At 51.5% G+C, this 19215-nt stretch overlaps 1 protein-coding gene across 2 annotated transcripts in view; it reads right to left on the reverse strand.

Moving 5' to 3' along the window:
• CASZ1 (castor zinc finger 1) overlaps positions 1 to 19215 on the reverse strand; it is a 102616-nt gene that overhangs the window by 57283 nt on the left and 26118 nt on the right. The window contains exon 1 of one of the 2 annotated variants that reach the window (XM_031062553.1): positions 7775 to 7934. The exons of the other annotated variant lie outside the window; for it this stretch is intronic. Coding sequence (XP_030918413.1) covers positions 7775 to 7793 — 19 coding nt within the window. The 5' untranslated portion in view covers positions 7794 to 7934. Of the gene's footprint in view, positions 1 to 7774; positions 7935 to 19215 lie in introns of those variants that run through there. 2 annotated transcript variants of the gene reach the window in all.

The following is a 19215-nucleotide window of genomic DNA, read 5'->3' on the forward strand; positions in this document are numbered from 1 at the left end:
ACCCCTCCGTGGGAACGCACACGTGTATAGAAACGTGGCCGTGCAAGGTACACTATCACATGCAGAGGCACACACGACCCTGCACACAAACACACACAACTGTATGCACACGCTAATGCACACCAGCCCGTGTAGCTGTGACCGTACAGGTGTCACACCTGCATGTACATACATGTCCATAGAGACACAGCACCTGCACCCTGCACGCACCTGGCTCCGCTCAGCCCCGCACACGCAGCCAGCACCCCACAGTGCCCACAGCACCCAGGCAGAGCCCAGAGCAGCCACACGTGCAGCCACACAGTGTGGTGTGAGCAGAGCACCCGCGTGCACTCACGCCGCGCACACGCTCCGCCTGAGCCCCGCGCCAGATGCAGTTTGTTCTGCAGCTTGGAGTGACAAGACAGTGGACTCCCAGCTGGACCCTGCAGCCAGGGACAGGCACATTCCCCATCCCACCAAAGAGCCCCTCTGTACCCCCAGCCCATCTGCACCTCACACCTTAAGGCAAACAGAGCACCGGGGAATGTCTCATGGAGCTGACGTCCCAGCAGAGTGTGTGTGCCGGGCAGGGGATCTCTCCCTCTCCCTCTCTCTCTTCCACTCGCATCTTTTCATGAACTCTATTTCTCTTTCCTTTCTGAAAACAACTGAGCTGTAAATACTGTTTAACCTTCTTCCCCCCTTCCCCCTCCCCTCTGCACTATAAAAACACAAATATGCCATAACTCAGCTGGCTCAGCCGCCGCGCCTCCAACATGCCCTGCTCCAGGCCTCTCAGGAAGGTCATAACAAACGACTTTCCGATTCAGTGCTCCTGAAATAATTTTGTGTATTAAAACCTGAATCTGCACTTTCTGGACCGAAAGCCTCTCTTAATTATGGCAAGCGTCCTTGGGATGGACAGTGATCCTTCACTACAGCACTGCTAACCAACCGGAGAGGCAGTGGCTCTGGCTCCCCACCACCACCTCCTCCCGCTGCCCCCTCCCACCACCACCCAACCCACAGCCCCCCTTGCTCCCTCGCCCCCCCGCCTTCCCTTTGCCCAATCTGTTTTCAAAGTGTGTCTGTCCTTTATTAAATTGTTTTCTTTTCCACATTATCAGTTGCCATGGAGACCTCATCTCTCGGATTATTTGAATTTCATTATATCTATTGATTTGGGAGCATTTCATCTTTTTTATTGTTTTTCTGTCAATTTTCAAAACGAATAACCATCTAATTTGCGTCAGTGCTGATTATGTTTGTCCCTCAATAGAGGTCGGCAGCTGCGTCGGGGAAACAAATCAATGGGAAACCATCATAAACCTCCCCAGTACAATCTCCAGGATATGTGGGTGACATTCCACGCCTGCGAGAAACACTCATCATATCCAAACTTCTTTCTTTCTTTTCTTTTTTCTTCTCCCCTTCTTTTTTTTTTTTTCTTCTTTTCCCCCTCACAGATAGCTCTGCTGGTCAGTTGCAGGTACCGTTTAAAATCGTATTTATCTTACCCACAGACATGTACAATTTTGGGCACATCACATTTTCAGGCAGGGAGGGGACAAGGGTAAGAGAAGTGCAAAGGAATATTTTCTTTTTGTAGGAAAGAATGGAAGAAAAGAATGATGAGGGAAAGAAAAAGAGGAAAAGTAGATGGGGATTGCAAATTGCTTACTATGTTTTTTTTTTAAATAATTTATGCAATTTTAAGCATTTATGTATAAATTTTTTAATAAGCCACCCTGGAGCAAAATAGCCATTAACATCCCAACGTCCTTCTGTCCAATGGGCTCTTGTGCAGGATCAATTTCCGAGAGTACTTTCCTTTTTTTTATGACATGATAAAATGCTTTTAAAGCAACTTACACAAATATGGAAATTTTTTTCCCCTCCTCTTTTTTTGCCTCTCTCTCTCTCTCTCTCCCTTTTTTTTCTTTCTTTTTTTTTTTTTTTATGACAGCCTCTACTTATTCACCAGGGAGAGCAAGTGAGTGAGAGTGTGTGTGTATGTGTGCTGGGGAGGGCAGTTGGCAGAAGGATAGACCCAGCCCTAACTGGAATGGACCTGCCTGTCCTTCTAACAAGGGCATAAACTTTCATTAGCGATGCACACAGTCAAAGGCAATTTAGGGAAACGCGCTGTACAGAAAAGGAAAACCTCAGCGTTTTTACTCGGTGGCTCCTTGGCTCCGTCCAGGGGGCTCTATCCTTGAGCTCTGCTTGTGCTCTCCAACCAAAGTGACCCCATGGCCACGGGGGAGGCGGGAGGGAGCCAGCCAGGGGCTGGGGCTGCTCTGGGGTGCGTGCAGCCGGCCATGCCCGCAGCCCGCGCGCCCCGGGCTGGGCCAGGGAAGCCAGTCAATATTAACGTCTTGCTGGAACACGCTGCTCCTGCAAGAGGCTCAGAGGTATCTGTTGCTCTGCCCATTGCAGAGCTTCACCCTCCAAGGGGCTAGTCCTCCCCAGAGGTCTCTATTTTGGGCTTCTGCACACTGACAAGGAGCTTGCAGCCGCTTGATGCCCCTTTGGGGCATTAGTTACAAGCCAGCTCTGCCCAGACCAGACAGATGTGTCGCTGCTGCTCCTGTTTCCACAGGATATACAGACTAGTTATTTTTGCAGCTGGGACATGTTTGGCCTCACACAGGAACCTGGAAAATACCATTCCTAAAGGGACAACTCCTGCCACTGGCCCCACGAGCAGGCACAGCTAGCTCTGCAGAGGACGGACAACGAGCACACGGCTGGAGGGAGAACAGCCCCCCATGAGGGGCTTGGTGGGGTCTGAAACGCACGACCACGTGTTGGAAATGAAACAAAACTGTGGAAATGAAACAAAACTATCTCTGCAGCTAGCACTCTCTTGGCCCTTTGGCTTTGAGGTTGAAGTTTATGCACCCTAAGCCAGCTATACATTATACATGCCCAAGCGTGGGAATCCCTGTGCACGTCCCTATTATTTGCTCCAACACGAAGCCCTGACAGTACTTTCCATACAAGAGCAGATTTCTTTACCTTTTTGTACGACATACATCCAGAGATAATACACACCTATGAATTTAATCCTACTAACAGCAGGTCTGCACATTACTGGTGCCTGTCACACATCCCTGCACTCTCCCAGCCCTGCGCAGCCCCAGTGCAGGCTCAGCCCCTGCAGTGTGGGCTGGCACAGAGCTGGGCATACACTTGCCCCATCTGCCATGTTTGTGCGAATTTGAACTAAAGCAGAGGTTAAAAAAAAAAATAAAATTCCAGGGGCAGCCAATGCTCAGCTGGAAAAACACAAAGTGCCGAGAACAGCAAACCCAATCAATAACAATCACAACCCCAGCAGTGGGTGAGGAAAGCATGAACTGTTTTGGCCTGCTCCCTGCATGCTCACCCACTTGGGAAAACACACACTCCCCAGAGGCCCATGATTTCATCCCCTCCCACTCCACCCTACACTCATCCTCACCAAAAAGCTTTATGGAGTGCAAGTCCCCCAGGCTCCTGTTCTAGCCAGAAACGTAGCAAAGAGGAGAGAGGGGCCCTGCACAGAGAAACTGGATCCCTCGGAATGAGGTGGCACCTGGGGAAGGGTCTTTCTGCCAGCGAAGTGCTCCTTACACCCCACACCCTCCTAACCTCTCCTCCCCTCCAAAGTTTTGCCCTTTGTTCCCCCCTTTCCATCCCAGTTGCTGGCCTTGCCCTTAGGGCGCTCTTCTTCTCCTGTCTTCTTTCCTCAAGTTCCCAGCACCATTCCACCTTTCTCCTTCCCAGCAACTTCTGCCAAAGCTCTTGTGGCCGTACTCTGCACCCCCATACCCGCTTTACACCTCTCTACTCTCATTCCCTGTGGGCCCAGCAGCCAGGTCTGGCAGAAAAAGCTGAGCTTCCCAGAGGATAGCCCTGCCTGGTGACCAGCCTGCGGAGGGGTGAACATGGAATTCTGTCAAGGAAGACATGGGAGCTCTCCCTTCTTCTGGTCTCACGTCACTTCTCACTCAGACTGTACAGATTTGGGGGATTTCACTGTAGCAGCAGAGGTCAGCAGGAGTTGAAGGTTTTCAGATCATATATATCACTCTATATGGTCTTGTCTATAGTGAGTGCTAAATATAGCCAAGCCAAACCTGGAGGTGACTTCAGTGCTGTGGTGCGGGGACAGCAGCCACTGCACAGTCACTCTCCACCTCAAAGCAATGCAGATGTCAGAAGTCACAGTCCAAAATCAAGGATGCCTGTGAATCCTCTCTTCTCCCACTGCCAAGAGTGTGAGCCAGGCTCTCTCCCTCTCTCATGTCTGTCTGCATGATTCCTCATTTTGAGGAGTCAAAATAAAACATCTTCTTGCTTCAAGGTCCATTTTATCCATGGGATGTTGGACCCTCCTATGTATGACATGCCAGCATCTGTGTCAGCACAGCTACTTAAAAACTTAACCAGTGGAAGAAGCTCTGAATAGAAGGGGAAAGTCTCTTGTGTGGGTCAGAATAATTAGACTGAGCTCAAATTGGCTTTAGGCATCTGCTGCTGTGTCTGAGTAAAATCAAGGCATGCTGCTTCCATCAGCATCTCTCTGCTGCTGGCCTCACCCTGCAGAACTGAAGGGATCTCATACTGCCTTGTATAGGGCATCTCTGGGAACAAGACTTGCCTCAACTGAAGCCATAAAGCCTCCTTATCCAGATATCATTAAAGCCAAGAGAAAAGAGGCCAGACAGAGAGATTGAGATGAGCCATTTCCCCAACAAACTTGCTTCCCTTTTTCATTCGCTCCTTTCTTTTTTTTTCCCCTTTAACTGTCATTAAAATAACAAGTTTCTGTTACAGTCTAAACATTCCCACATTGTATAAAGGGTTATGTTACACTAGAGTCACTGCCGGGCCCAGTGTTTGCACAGAAACCTCACTGCAGGTCCCCCCTCCTGACGAAGTGACTTATTAAAGTTTAAACAGTAATTAACAGAACAATAAAAATAAAGGGATGTTTGGGGAGTCGTAGTGCACACAGGGTTTTTGGCAGTGCCAGCACTTTTCAGTGCCCTGCGCTGGCAGAAAAAACGGCTGCAAAACCAGTGGGAGAGATGGTGTGCTGGAAGGCAGGAAGGGGCTGCAGCAAGGCCAAGGCACAATCCCAGCCCCAGCACGAGGGGCAGAGAGCAGCAGGATGAAGGAAAGGCTGCGGGGCACTGGGGAAAGGATGCCCAAGGGTCACCTGGCAGGAGGCTGATCACAATCAGCGCTCACCACCAGCCCTGCCCTCCGTGTGCACATCACACAGCATCGAGAACCTCCACTGCCTGTTCTCCCATCCTGCTGACATGGCCTGCACAAGCCCCCAAAAATCTGCCCTTGGGGAATCACGTCTCAGAAGGCAGAGCTGGGTTTTGGGGAAGTGGCTCCTTTATTTTAAAAGAGTAGTGGAGAGGGAAGAGCAACCACAGAGCAAACCCCTGAGAAAAATCTTGCAATAGGGAGACTCTTTATGGGAGACTCCAAGGCCAAGCCCCTTGCCTGGGAACTTTGAAAACAGACAGATGACGTCTTGTAGGGACTGATCCTGCCCTGTGCAGGTGTGAGCTGCAGATCCAACGGCATGGTGTAAGTTCTGGTGTCAGTCATTCCCTCCTGAAAGGCAGCCAGAGCCAGGATCACAGAGGCAATCCCTAGAGCCTTGCCAGAGCCAGAACCTTCCCAGCCCATGTGAGGTTGGCTAATCAGAGCTCCCTTTACAGGAGAAAACCTGTTTTTTCTCTGTTTTGTTCCCATTTCCAGTAGCTTGGCTTGCCCAGGATGAGCTCTAGAGCATGTGGGTAGAGCTTAAGCTTGGGTTGTCAGCCCTCCCTGTTACCCAATGTGCAGCAACTCAGAAAGATCTCATCTGAAGATATTTTTGGTGCCTATTGTAGCTATTCTGAAATGTTTGCCTCAGTAGCTCACAGTGCTAGCTGGCTCCAGCCCTGATGTGTGACTCAGTACACACAGCATTGTGCAGCCCCATGTTTGCTAAATCTCTTCCAGTACAACTGCTCAGTTTGCAAATAAAAAGACAGCTCCATGAGGGTGTATCTTCTGTGCAGAGGGAACTCAGGGAGCGCTGCCTTGAGCCTCTCCCAAATCTAGGACTTGGCTCCTGGTCTGCCTGGGAAGCAGCGGATCTGACCTGACCTGGGCACTGCCCTACTGCCACGAGGACACACATGGAGACACCCATCACCAGCAGGATTGTCAGCCCAGAGCCTCCCTTCCCTCTACTGGGGTGCAGGAGGAGGAAAGCCCAGGAGACGACCCCAGAAATCCCAGTATGGCACCAGTACGAGTCACCCACGTGAGGACACTGGGACCCAGCGTGGCCGCTCACGCCTCTTGGAGGGCAACTGCCACTGTGAGGTGGGCTTGGCAGGGCCAGGTTAATGCCTGGATCCGATGACCTTAAAGGTCTTTTCCGACCTAAACAATTCTAGGATGTTGTGAATTCAGCCCAGGCTTCCAAGGTGCTGGTTTATTGGTTTATTAAGCCATGATGCAGGCTTCAGCCATGACAGCCCTGCAAACACACGTGCCAGCGTGGAGGGCTGGCATGTTAAGGTCCAGATTTAATGAAACCAAAACCCTGTCAACGTTGGTGATTCTACTGCATTTGGGTGTAAATTGATAAAGTTGCCTGGAGCTCCAGGGAGAACATGAGGTGGAAGCAAGGGGGAAAGGAGAGGCTGAGCTGAAGGCACACTGATGCACTTTTACTTTACACCTGTGTTTTAACTGGGCCCCAGTAGCTGAGCTGCATGACACACAGCTCTCCATGTCTCCCTTGCTACCTTGTCCCATTCAGCACCCCCTTCCCTGCTCAGGATGCCTTCACAGAAGCCTTCCTGAATCCTCCTGAGGTCCTTGGGTCCCACTGCCAGGGAGGTAAATGGGACGGGGCAGATAAGTCTTCATTCACAGCCTTGTTCGGCCAGCCACACTATTGTCCTCTTATCCCCAAACTTCTATTGCAACATCTTTTTTTTTTTCTCTGTGGCTTTTCTGTCTCCCTGGGAAATTAGGTGCCACTGGCTTGTTCAGACTTGCCCTAGAGACAGTTTTCCCAAGTAAGCCCCTGAATCCACTGCAACTCAGGCAGGGCAACTTCCGACTGAAACCCCTGATCAGCTGAGCTGCTGGCTCTGTTTTTTTCTTCTTTTTGCTGCCCCAAGCCAGCTGGATACACATAAACAGCAGCCAGGATTCAGCACTGGAGCAGGATGCTGTGTGAGGGCCAGCAGTTCACAGGAAAGGCAGGTACAGGTGTCTGTCTTCCTGACTCACTCCTGAGGCCTCCCTGCACATTCCCACTCTCTGAGTTAACGTTAGCTGAGCAGCCAGTCCCTTCCTGGGGGACTCTCCTCCCCACCCACTGAGCATGGGCAGCTCATCTCCAGACATTCAGCCCAGTGCCTCAGCTCTTCCCAACTCGCTGGGCTTGATCCTTCCCTGACTGATCTTATGCTCATGTCACTCTGCTTGGCTCAGGAGAATCATTTCCCAGCTGACACCACAGCAGTGACAGAAGGGAACTTATGCCTTTCCACTGCCACTTACATTAAACTGAGAGAAAAAGAAATGCCACCCAAATCTGAACTTTTCATCCCATTCACCCAACTATGGGATGTTCCTCAGCTCCTGGCTGTGCTGGAGTCAGCGTCTCCAGACTCATTTGCAGTGAGAGTGGCAGTGCTTGAGAGGGGAGAGGTGTTGAACAAGTACAAGCAGGTGCAAATAGAACAACAGAAGGTGCCCCCAAGTCAGCACTCACGTGCATTTTCCTCGGCCATGTCTGAGGAGACTTGGAGTCAGAACAGAGCACAGCTTTGCATGGGGGTCTCAAACATGTTCACAATGCAGAAAGACTGTCCTGTGCACTTCCTTTTCCAACACGGCGTTCAGGATGTCTCTACAGCAATGCCAGTAACTGCCTGTAGGGAATGTTATGTTAGAAGATTATCTAATGCACTCTTAATCATCTGGTCTTGCAATCTACAGTGGGAAATCAGAGCAGCCAGCATGGTATGACCCTTCCTCCAGACACCACTGAATTCAGATACCATTATCAGTGGTAGCTTGGTCCATGTCCCAGAACTTAAGCTCTCTTTTGGCTAACAGGCCATGAAATTATTTAGACTATTCTTCATGTTACATTCTGTTATATTTGTAATTAACACAGAAGATCAGCAGTGCCACATTCTGTATTTTGCTGAATACAGAGGAGACAGTACTTAGAAGCACTTAGTCTTAACCTAACTCTGTCCCGTTAGGTTTAGGGGAAGCCAACTCTTCCGAGCAGACCTGTCCCACAAGGAAAGGGTTGGGTATTGTCAGAGACATTTACCCACATATATCTGCAATATATGAACCAGCACCCTAAAATCTGGTCTTACCTCTTTTTTTCGGAAGGGACTTCTAAACAAAAGCAAACAGTCTGCCAGCACACTCAGTGTTCAGCGCCATCGTCAATCAGGGAAGCCTAATTATACCCATTATACTGATGAGGAAGCACTGGCACAAAGCTATGCATTCACATGGCTACAGACACAAAGCAAATCAGTGGCAAAGCTGGAATTAAACCCAAGAATCATGGTGATGAGCTCATCACCCACCTCAGCACAGCCCCATGCAGCTGGTCATCACCAGTCCTACCCACGTCCTGCAGGTTACAGAGCTGCTGTGGAGCCCTCCACACACCTGCTTAACAACTACAAGTTTCAATTCCCATGCTGACGTGGTTTGGGGTGCTCTGGGACACTCAGAGACTGGTCACATCAGCTGGCCCACAAGGACCAGTCAACTCAGCTCGCTGTATGAGAGACAGACTGGTGGGCTGCAGACACCCAACAGCCAGAACATCAGGTCTGAGCTACTAAGAGACCCTGTGACCACAGACACCAGGCAGGGATGAATCATCTGTTCCTTCTGAAGCAGCTTAATCAACTCCCCTGCAGGTGGATCCTCACAGCAGGTCCAGCCTGAGCCCTCTACATATTAATGATTCCCTGGGACATAAAGCCCAGAGATTTTCCTTGGCACCAGGGTCCAGCACTTGCCCTGCACTCTCCCTGCCAGGTGCTGGGTGCTCTGGCCTAAGAAAGGCTGCAGAATCCCTCGGGACTGAGAGTCATTACATAAACAATACAGCAGGATCACGGGCGGTAATTGTAAAAGTGCCAGAGGTCTTGGCACTGGAGTCTGCCTCAGCAGAGGCCTCTATATGGAGACCCAAACAAAACAGACAAAAGCCCAAACTCTCTTGGTGCTTGATGAATAATAATAAATAGTAAATAATAACCCCAAGAGCCAACCTAGCAAGACAGATGTGAGGCACCAGGGCAGCTCTGAGGAAACACCAGTCCTGTAGTAGTCACCTCCTTCCTCAGGTTCAGTACAGTGAGCTCAGGTCACCAGGTTCTTGCAGGGTTAGGTCCGGGGGGAAGCCTGGATTTCTGTCAGGAATGTGCACACCCCCGCCCACCCAGGCAGACGGGCAGGAACTGCAGCCTTTGTACGTCCCTGGACTGGGATGTTCACCTCCTAAGTGAGCACACACCAACCCAAGCCCAGCGCCTCCTTGCTGCAGATCTCTCTTTAAGAGCTAAAGGCAAAAAAGAAGCAGATGGAGCTGAGCAAGGGAATCCAGGTAGGTGTGAGTCCGGAGAAGCCTCTCCCCAGCATCATCATTACAGTCTGGACTCAAGAGTCCCCCACCTGTTCTGTGCAAGCTGAGCTCCCGGCAGGACACCAGGATAGCTGCTTGGCAGGGACAGGGGCTGAAACAAAGGGCCTAATTTAAGTATTTTTATAACTCTGTGCTTGTGACAGTGGGTTTAGCAGTTGCCAGCCATCTGGAATAAAGAATTACAGCCACCTCCCCTAATCCTATATTGCCTAAACCCTAAAGCTGGTTATGGTGCAAGGATGAGGCAGCAGGTTGGGAGGAGATAGTGACGGGGAGGTGGGGGTGGAGAAGGGGCTGCAGGAAAATTGTCAAACTTATTTCTTTTTCCTGCAAGGTGCTGGGTGGCCCCAGATATGTCAGAAGTATTTTTGCTAAGAATCAAGAGAAGATAGAATGAACAAAAACAGGGGAGAGGGGAGACAAGGAGTCCTCCATGACCACACAGTCGCATGCACCACACACACACACACGCACACAGAGGCTTACTGGTCTGCGCAGGGCTGTCAGGTAAATTAGATCTGAAAGCTGACAATTTCTGACCATATTTCCTTGATTATTTCAAACAAATGCACACCAGCCGCTGTAAGGAGATTAAAGTGACATAAACGTCCCGAGTGGGAGGAGGGAGGGCAGAGAATTCAGGTCACCCCCATCCGTCCCCCATTTGACAGCCGCTATATCGCTATCCAATCCAATAAAAAAATCCCCCCCTTTTGCTTTAATTAATTTTACAGCTAGCTTGCTTAATTACTTTCAATCAAAATCCTCCTGCCATCGCAAAATTAGAGATGGTTGAGCTCCATTAGTCTAAATTCTTCATTTCCATATAGAAAGAGGCTCCCTGGGCAAAGCCAACAGGGCTCCCTCCTATTCTGGCTGCCATCGGACAGATGCCTGTCCCTCTGTCTGTCTTCAGCTCCTTGGGAGAAGGAAGGCGGGAAGGATGCAGTCTTGCTCCCACCTTCCCCTTACACAGAGCACCTCCTTGAGAGCCCTGCTCACAGGAGGCCTCTCTCTCACAGCAAAGACCACAAGAGGTGAGGACAGCCTGCCCTCCTGGCCCTTGTGTGGCCGTGCTGGAACGAGCTTTTCCACGGCTGCACGAGGGAGCTGGATGGCCCAGCGCTTCTGCTGTGCTCCCAGCACTGGGGACAGGGTCTGGAAGGGATCCTACAGCTGGTTTGAGCACTGCCACTGTCACCCCACATATGTGCAGGCATCAGTGACTCTGTGGACACATGGAAAGCACTTTGAGGGGACACAGGGGCAGATCATCTTACACCCAGCTGCTGTGGGTTTGGTACCTTCCTTCTGAGTATCTGGCACCGTGGGCCACAGACCTGTGACATTCCTGCAGCTGCCACAGCCATCAGTAGCACCTCTCTCCTGAGAACAAATCCTGAACTGTCCCATTCTGGGGACAATGGAACCTCCTCTGAAGCACAGGGAGTGGCAGCAATAAGCCACATGGCGCTGTAGAGGAGACAAGAGGAGACTGTGTGGAGAGGATGGATGCAGGAGGAAACCCTGGAGGGAGCAGAGGAGAACCAGCTTCCTCTCAAAAGGAACTGGAATTATCCAGACCATTCCATGCTTTCCTCACGCTTTCTCCCATCTCCTATGGTTCTCTCCTTTTCCACATACCCAAACTACCTGCAGAGCAATGGTTCTACTGGAATTTTACCTACACTCGGTTCGTCTGTGCAGGTACTGAGTCCTGGGGAGCAGCCAGTGGAGCCCAACCTGCTCCCTCCTCCTGGCACCTGCCCTGGCCACATGTACCTGTGCCCTGGAGCTGCAGGGAGGTCACACCAGCACCCCAGTCTCTGCACTCTCCCACCCTTCAGGAAGCTCACGGGGATTCACAGGCACCAGAAGCTCAACTCCCTCCCAGCTCCAGGGAGGACAGGTCAAACCCTTCCTCTTTAAAACAAAATGAAGAAGAGACAAACACAGACCTATTTTGTTTATAAGCTTAAAACTGAATCCAATGGCGCATCTACCTGGGGATTTTAGATTAAATGGTTTAAGAAACTCAAATAGGCTTTTTAATCCGGTCAAATAAAAAGAGCCCCAAAGAAGCAAAGAATTCACCCTGCTGAGCCTCACACCTATGCAGACAGCCAGGCTTGAATGGCTTTCTTGCTCTCTGCCACTCCTCCCCATCCTGGCATGGGACAGAATGTATTTGCCAAAATCTGGAAGCTTAGGGTACACCCTGTTCAGCACTTGTAAAGACATCACTTTCCCATGGACAATCCATTTCTATCACACTGTGTAACACCTTTCTTCAGCCTTTCTGTGTCATTCTATGCTTATGCTGTTCAGCTGGGGCCTTCCCCCAACACCTGGCAACGCGAGTGCAGTGCCAGCCCTGGTTACATCATCAGTGCCAGCAATAAGCAATCCAAGAGATGACACCAAAACCCCTAATCCCCACTGAACACACACATATAGGCACTGTTTGTCATATGAACTACATTCCTGAATGCTTCACAAGAGAAGACAAGGAGCCATGTGCCCCTGAGATGCAGTGGGGACCAGCAGGGTCTGCCACGGGACACAGCAGCTGGACATCCAGCCCAGGTCTGATGGATGGAGACCAACCCTACACAGACTTGGGGAGTGTGATGAACATCTGGAGCTGAATCCTGACAGAAACCAGGATGCAAAGGGGCTCTATTCTCTGCTGGATAACCACCTCTCCAGGACTTCCAGCCTCTGGTATCACATCTCACCAACTTTCCAACAGACACGGTCCCCTCTCCCCCACTGCTGCTGTTTCACTCCGGAAGCGCTCAGAACCAGCCTTCCCCTGAACATGCTCTGCAATAAAATTCCCGACTTGTGTCTCGCCTGCTCCAATGCTCAGAGCAGCCAGGACAATAGAACAGAGAGGCCCTAAATCCACCAGACTCACCCTAAATAGCAATGGCCCATAATTTTGCCTGACATTCAGGAGCTTGTTATTCTTTCCCCTCGTCGCCTGGCTGGAGCTGTTCAGACCCATCAGTGTTATTCTATGCATTAAATGGGAAAAAAACCAACTCAACAACAACCCGGAGAGTTTCCAAGCCTGCCCAATGAGGGCTGAAGGGGCAGTGTCCAGAGCTGAGCTGGCAGTGGGAGAACAGGAGCAGCCAATACCTCAAACCCAGACCCATCCACTCTGCAGGGGAACAGCATGAGTGGGTCCTGCAGAGACCCCCAGCAGGAACAAACACCCTTTTCTCGGCTTCCATCCCTACCAAGGAAACTGTAATCTCTCCCAACCCTTCCCATCCCCTACCTGGTGCCTGGGAAGGCTGCTGCCCACCCCTCCCCACCACCTGGCCGTGGGGAGCTTTAACCACAACAGTTTGGGGTTTGGGTTTTGGGGTTTTTTTTCCGGGCTGCCTCCAGCTGATTAAGGACCTGCAACAGGATGTAGGGATTACAGCAAAACCTGGCTGCAGATCAGCTGGGGCACGGAGCCAGAGCAGAGAGCGAGGGTTGCCCCCAGCCTGGCTGCCAAAGCGGCACTCGTCCTGCTAGGAGGCTCTGCTGGAACAGGGCCCCTGCCCTCGCTGGCTCTGCAGCCCACACTGACAAACGTGCCCACAGGAAGGGCCGGCCTGCGAGGACACGGGATCTGCGGCCTGCAGGGCTCTCTGCAGAGAGGAAAATCCCCACAGCCTTGCTCCTTGTGCCCTCACCTCAGGCCAAGCAGCAGCGCCAAGGGCCGGGACACCCCACCTCCTGATCCGAGCGGCCAGAGCTGGAGATGCCTCATGATTCCCTGGCATCTCTGCCAGAGTTTGCACCATGTTGAGCTTCTAGGGGGTATCCTGGAATAACACACTGCAAAATACTCTGTGCTGAGGTTTTAATCCAGGAAGAAGTGATCAGGGAAAGCAATAATCTCAGTTGGCACACAGAGCACAGCAGGATCTTGCTTCTCGGGAAGCATCAAGAGCAGAATTAGCTTCAAGGAAACTCTGGGGCTTTTTTTTTCTTCTGCTAACACTGATCCCTGCCTGGACCAGCAGCAGCAGCAGCAGCTCCCAGCATCTTTCTAAAGTGCCTGTCACTGCAATATCCAACTGCTGATATCCCCCAGGGGACATGCCCCCAAGCTTGGGTTTTCCACGTCCCTCTTAGATTGGAGCAAGAGGGACAGCAGCAGTGGGAGCAGCCCTCCTGCTCTGACCTGAAGCTGTTAGCCTCGAGTCCTGTTTTAATCAGGTCTGGCAGAGCTGCTGCCTCGCTTCCCAGGGAGGGATAATTTGCCAGTGCCTTCTCAGAGAGCTCTGTGGAAACGCTTTGCAGAGCCGGAGTGTGCCTCTTCTTCGTGGCCAAACCCTCTGAGCTTCATGCTGGCACACCTCCCTCTCCTAGTGACCCCCAGGCTCTGTCTGTATAAAGGAAATCATGAAGATGTCAGGACTTGGTCCTCTTTTCCAAGCGCTGCCTGGCAAGACCTGGCAGTAAGAGGGGGAAGCTGCGTGAAGCAGCAGGAGGAGGTGGAAATCTGTCTGGCAGCAGCAGCACAGAGACTTCTTAGTGCTGCCCACCAGACTCATTGTAGCAGAGAAACTCTGGAGTCAGCTCCTGCTGAGCTGGGGCTGCGGGGGAAAGCAGGAGTTGATATTGCAGGCAGAGACCACTGGGATACCACTGAAAGCTGCTAAATATGACCAGGTTAGCACTTTAGTCTTTAATGGCAGGTCACCATTAATAAACCCAGGGCTCCAGGGTGCAGTAGAGAGCCTCCCTCCCCCCTCCCCAAAATACTCATTTCATTAACTTCTCTGTGCGCGGCGCTCAGCACCTGCCAGAGGCTGGGCAGCCAGGAGGGCTAGCAAGGGTTAAGGACATCTTATGGCAGAGCTAACTGCTCTTCAGAGAGGATGGAGAAAGACAAATCTGCACAGCGTCCCTGTCCTGCCCAGTGCTCCCCTCTGTGTGTCATTCCCCAGTTGATGCTGGAGACCAGCCCACAGCTCTTGGTCCCACACGGCCAGGGCAGCCTGGGAGGGATCTGGGCGGGGAAAGCCCATGGCCATGGGGCTGAGTGCTGCTAAAGGACAGCCAGAAACAGGGCCCCGAACCCCAGCTCCAGCACCAAGTCCCTCTGGCCTTCAGGAAGCCACTTCCCATCACCGTGCCTTGCTCTCCCCATCTCTGGGAAGATGACAACAGCACTGAAGATGACAACAGCACTGACAACAGCAGGGACAGGCACAGGGAAATTACTTCAGATCCAGGCAGGAAGAAACACTAGTTGAATAGAGACTGGGAAAACAGTAAAGGCCAAATACTGCTTTTGGGGAGCCAGGACTGATCCACAGGATTGCCCCAGTATACAAAAGAGTGAACTTGGCCATTGTCAAAGGTAAGCAGCAGAGAGGGGCCGGGGGAGCCAGCACAGGGTGGGACACGTGTCTCCTCACGTGCCCCCCATTCTCTGCAGCCCCAGAGATGCTCCCGCAGAGGCCTCTGGACCCAGAGCAGCAGCACAGAGGACAGAGGACAAGGTGAGTGGCAAGCGGGAGGAGGGAGCTTTGCTCCACCTGCTTCCACCGTGACACTGGCCATTTCCCAGAGGGATGGTGGGATGGAAGGAGGAACAAATATATGCTCCAGCTGCCAAAAATCCCATCCTATCGAGTCTCTATCGATCTGCCCTACTTGGCAACTGAAGCTGCAGCCACCGTCTGTGGTGCTTGATCAATAAGACATGGGCAGACAAGGAGGGTGAGGCCCTTTTATGGGAAGGCGGTTCTTTATGGGGAAGTATTTTGATTTTTAGAATGAGTGCAGAGTCAAGGAAGAGGAAATACTGGGACTGAAACTGCAGTTTAGTTTGAACTCATTTCAAATACCTGCTAAGCCACTTACACTGGGGACCTGGGAACCTCCTGCCATAGGAGCTGCCCCAGCCTCTGTCCTCTCTGTCCACCCAGGGGAGCCTCTCGCCCACCCTGGTGCTCTCAGTGCAGAGGTGCCAGCTGTAGAGATGGGCCAGCACATTCCTAATGCACAGCTCACACCCTGTGCCTGGTAATTCTCCAGGAGCTCCCTACAGATCTTCCCCAGGGACCTGGGGAGAGGCTGAGATTCTGCAGCCGCGTGAGAAGGAAGAGCTGTGCTGCTCAAAGAGCCTCTGGAGGTGCCTCGAGTGCCCGGGCTCCGACGGGCCTGCCCACACCATTTCCACCCTGCCTGCTGGGAAGCATCATGCCCTGCCTCAGCCTCTGCATCAAAGGGGTCACAGCCTGGTAAGACACAGTGAGCCAGGCAGGTCATGGACCAGGGAGCCGCTGGCCCTTTTATCCTTCTGTGCCTCGGGACCCCTTTCTTATGTCCAGGTCACGTAGCTGGGCCATATCTGCTGAGCTCTGGAGACCAGGTGACCTGCTGGAGGACAGCCCTGTGCTTGACTGCTCTGGTCACTCTGGCATTCTGCTGGTTTTGCGCCCATAGCACCACCAGGAGAAGGCAGAAGAGGAGGAAATGTTTTTTGTAATAGAGAGGGCTGGGCAGGGCCACCTCCAGTGGCAGAAGTGCCCCATTTCCAAAGCCAAGAACAAGTGGCAGCTCGTCAGCTCCAATTAGAGCTGGCTGCTGGGGGGACTGTGCATTGGGTGTCACCTCCAAATGCCCTTTGGCAACTGTTGCAGTCCTTTTAGTACAAACCCAGCAACTGTTCCCAAAAGCTCAGCCTCCTCAGCTCCTGTCCTTAAAAAAACCCCACCAACCAATCTCCAAAATGACGGCTTCTGAGTCAGGGCAAAAATGTTATTAACAAAAACATCACTCAGGGGTGGGCCACCTGCTCCCTGACAAGCAACTGGCCTGGCTGCCCATGGTTAGAGTATTACATCAGACCCCAAAAAGAGAAAGGAAAGGGAGGGAGAAGGGGAGAGAGTGGAAAAGAACAGACAGAGGGGGGATGACAGCAGAAGGGAGTAACAAAGACAAAGAAGAGCAGGAGAGGGGAAGCACAGAAAGAAAAGAGCAAGTGCGAGCGTATGTGAGAGACAGAGCAGGAGAGAGCGGGAGCGTGGGGGGAGCAGGGAAGTGTGCGGGAAGTGGCAGTGTGTGTGCAATAAAGTGTGGGAGTGCATCTGTGTGAGAGACTGCGAGCGTGTGCAGATGGCACAGACCGCAGCTAGCAGGAGGAAGACAAGAGTAAGGAAGGGTGAGTGATGCCATGAAAAGCAAAAGATCTTGGAAAAGTGTAACAAGAAAATAGGGAGGAAGAGAGAAACAAAAGCTAAAGTGAAGGACATTGAACAAATGAGTCTGGTGAAGCAAGAGAGCAAAGATAAGAGCAGGGAGGGAGGGATGGGAAATGGAGATGGGGGCACTTGGGATGGGACAGAGCCAGGGTGAGGATCAGGAAGAGAGAGGAAAGGGAGAAGAGGACAGAAGAGAATAGAGGAATAAAAGAAACAAACAGGGGTGAGGGAGAGAAAGATGTCTATTAAAAACCTCAGTGCATAACACAAAATGTCAGGGTTTATAGCTTCATTCTTGGCATTGCTGGTACTGAGAACCCCACACAGAAATGTCACTGCTTGTCATGTTTAATCACCTGCTATTTGTTAACACCTTCACTGCAAGGAGTCTGCCCCTCACCCCTTGCAGGCTCTCCTTTTGGAGAATAAACTGTGAAAACGTGCCTCTGCCTTGCAGTTCTCACAGGACACTTTCAGCTGCAGCCCAGGCCAGGCAGGGCCAGCACTCGGGGCATGGTTGGTTGACTTCCAGATGGGGCTTTTGGCACAGGGCAGGGCTTCTGCAGGGGCAGGTTAACACATCAGGGAGCAGAATAGGACAGAGGATGCTCTGGGGAGTGTGGGAGGATGCTGGGACCAGAGGGAGCAGGTGAGTGAGGTGGGTTTGGAGGTAAAGTGACTTCAGGGAAGAGTAAGAGACAGGAGTGAGAGGGAAAGGCTCAGCTCATAAAACCAAGGTGCACAGGGGCACAGGGCAGCAGGGTACAGGGCCCTTCTCCTGTTGGAAAAACCCCTATGCTCCCATCCCACACACATACAAATAAAATCCCTGAAATCCATGCAAGTCTAGAATTCTCCAATCTGATTGCTTGAGCAGCAACTGTCACATAAAAGCAAACATCCAAAGCTATTAAACGTACAGTTAGAGTTCCTTGCTCTGCGCTGGTGACTTTGCTCCAGTTCCTCCCAAAGCTGTGGACTGATGGTTTTCCCCTGTGTCAGGCACTCGTGCCCATGCTGTCTGCGCTTCCCACCCAGCCACACATTGTCTGTCTGACATCACACTGCACTGCTACAGAAAATATTTTGAGGTCATCACTCGACAAGACTTTTCCCTACTGGAAAAAAGTTTGATTTCTTTCCTTTCCAACTGGAAAAAAAATCAAAAAATGCTCCCCTCCATACAGCAGAGCTCTCCCATACCAGCAGTGAAGACGAAAATTTTACTCTATAATTTTCAGGCTTATGGAAAGAAATCGACCCTCCCACCTAAATGAACCAAAATTTAAAGATGTGTATCTGAGGACCATTGGTGCAGATATTCAGGCATAACCAAAGAATGGTGATCAGCCCTGTTTCAACACAAATGAGGGCTCTGCTTCAGCACAGTCCTTGCCCCACACTCTGAACTGCTAATGGCAGTGTGCAGTGGTTTGGAAGTGCTGATGCCACTGAAGTCAGACTTCCCTCCTTGAAAATGAAGAGAATTTGGGGAGTCAAAGAAATGACAGCAGAAAGAGCGGTAAGGGGAGCCTAAGTGCATTTACACCTTTTTCATGCATTCAGACAACAAAAAAGGTAAGAGAAGCCATTGGCTCCCTGAAGAGCACAAGGCTTTCTGCTGCAGCCCCCCTGACTGCTGGGTGCCAGGTCCTTGTGTGCCCAGACCCCTCCATGCAAATGGCACCAGAGCCAAGGACTGCAGCACCCAGGGGCTTCCTGGAGCTGCTGTCATCCAGGTAAAACGACATGCTAGACTGCAGAAACTTGGAGCTCAATCTCTCTCCAATCCCTACAACACAATTTTAAAATCCACTTTAGATCCGTCAGGACTAGATGTGGGACTGAAATAAAACCATCGAGTCCAAACCAGGCAGCTCTGGAAAGCCAAGCTCCAGAGCATGCTTGGACCCCACACCTTGGTCTCTGGTAGTGACAGCAGGGTGTTTCCACTCAAAGTTTCTTCCTTGCAACAGTGTTTTGTTGGTCTTTTCTGATTGACATCCTCATTAGTTGTCTAAAGCAAGTGTCTCCATCTCAATCTCACATTCTCGAGGAGCTCCAAGGATGGCTGGGGAGCCTCTTGCACCGCTGCTACTGTCAGGTCCTGCACTGAGGACAGAGAGGTTGCTCCATCCAGATCCTTCTCCAGACACCCACAGCTCCCCAGAAATTCCACAAATAAATTCAAGCCCAGTTTCTGTGCCCACAGACAACTGGACTGACACATGAGCCCAGCCAGCAACCGCTGCCTTCTGCACAGGGAGGGCTCAGCCCAAAACAGAGCAGAGTGGGTTCTGCCCC

The sequence above is a fragment of the Geospiza fortis genome, unplaced genomic scaffold (genome assembly GCF_000277835.1).
Source record: "Geospiza fortis unplaced genomic scaffold, GeoFor_1.0 scaffold662, whole genome shotgun sequence".
Lineage (NCBI taxonomy): Eukaryota > Metazoa > Chordata > Aves > Passeriformes > Thraupidae > Geospiza > Geospiza fortis.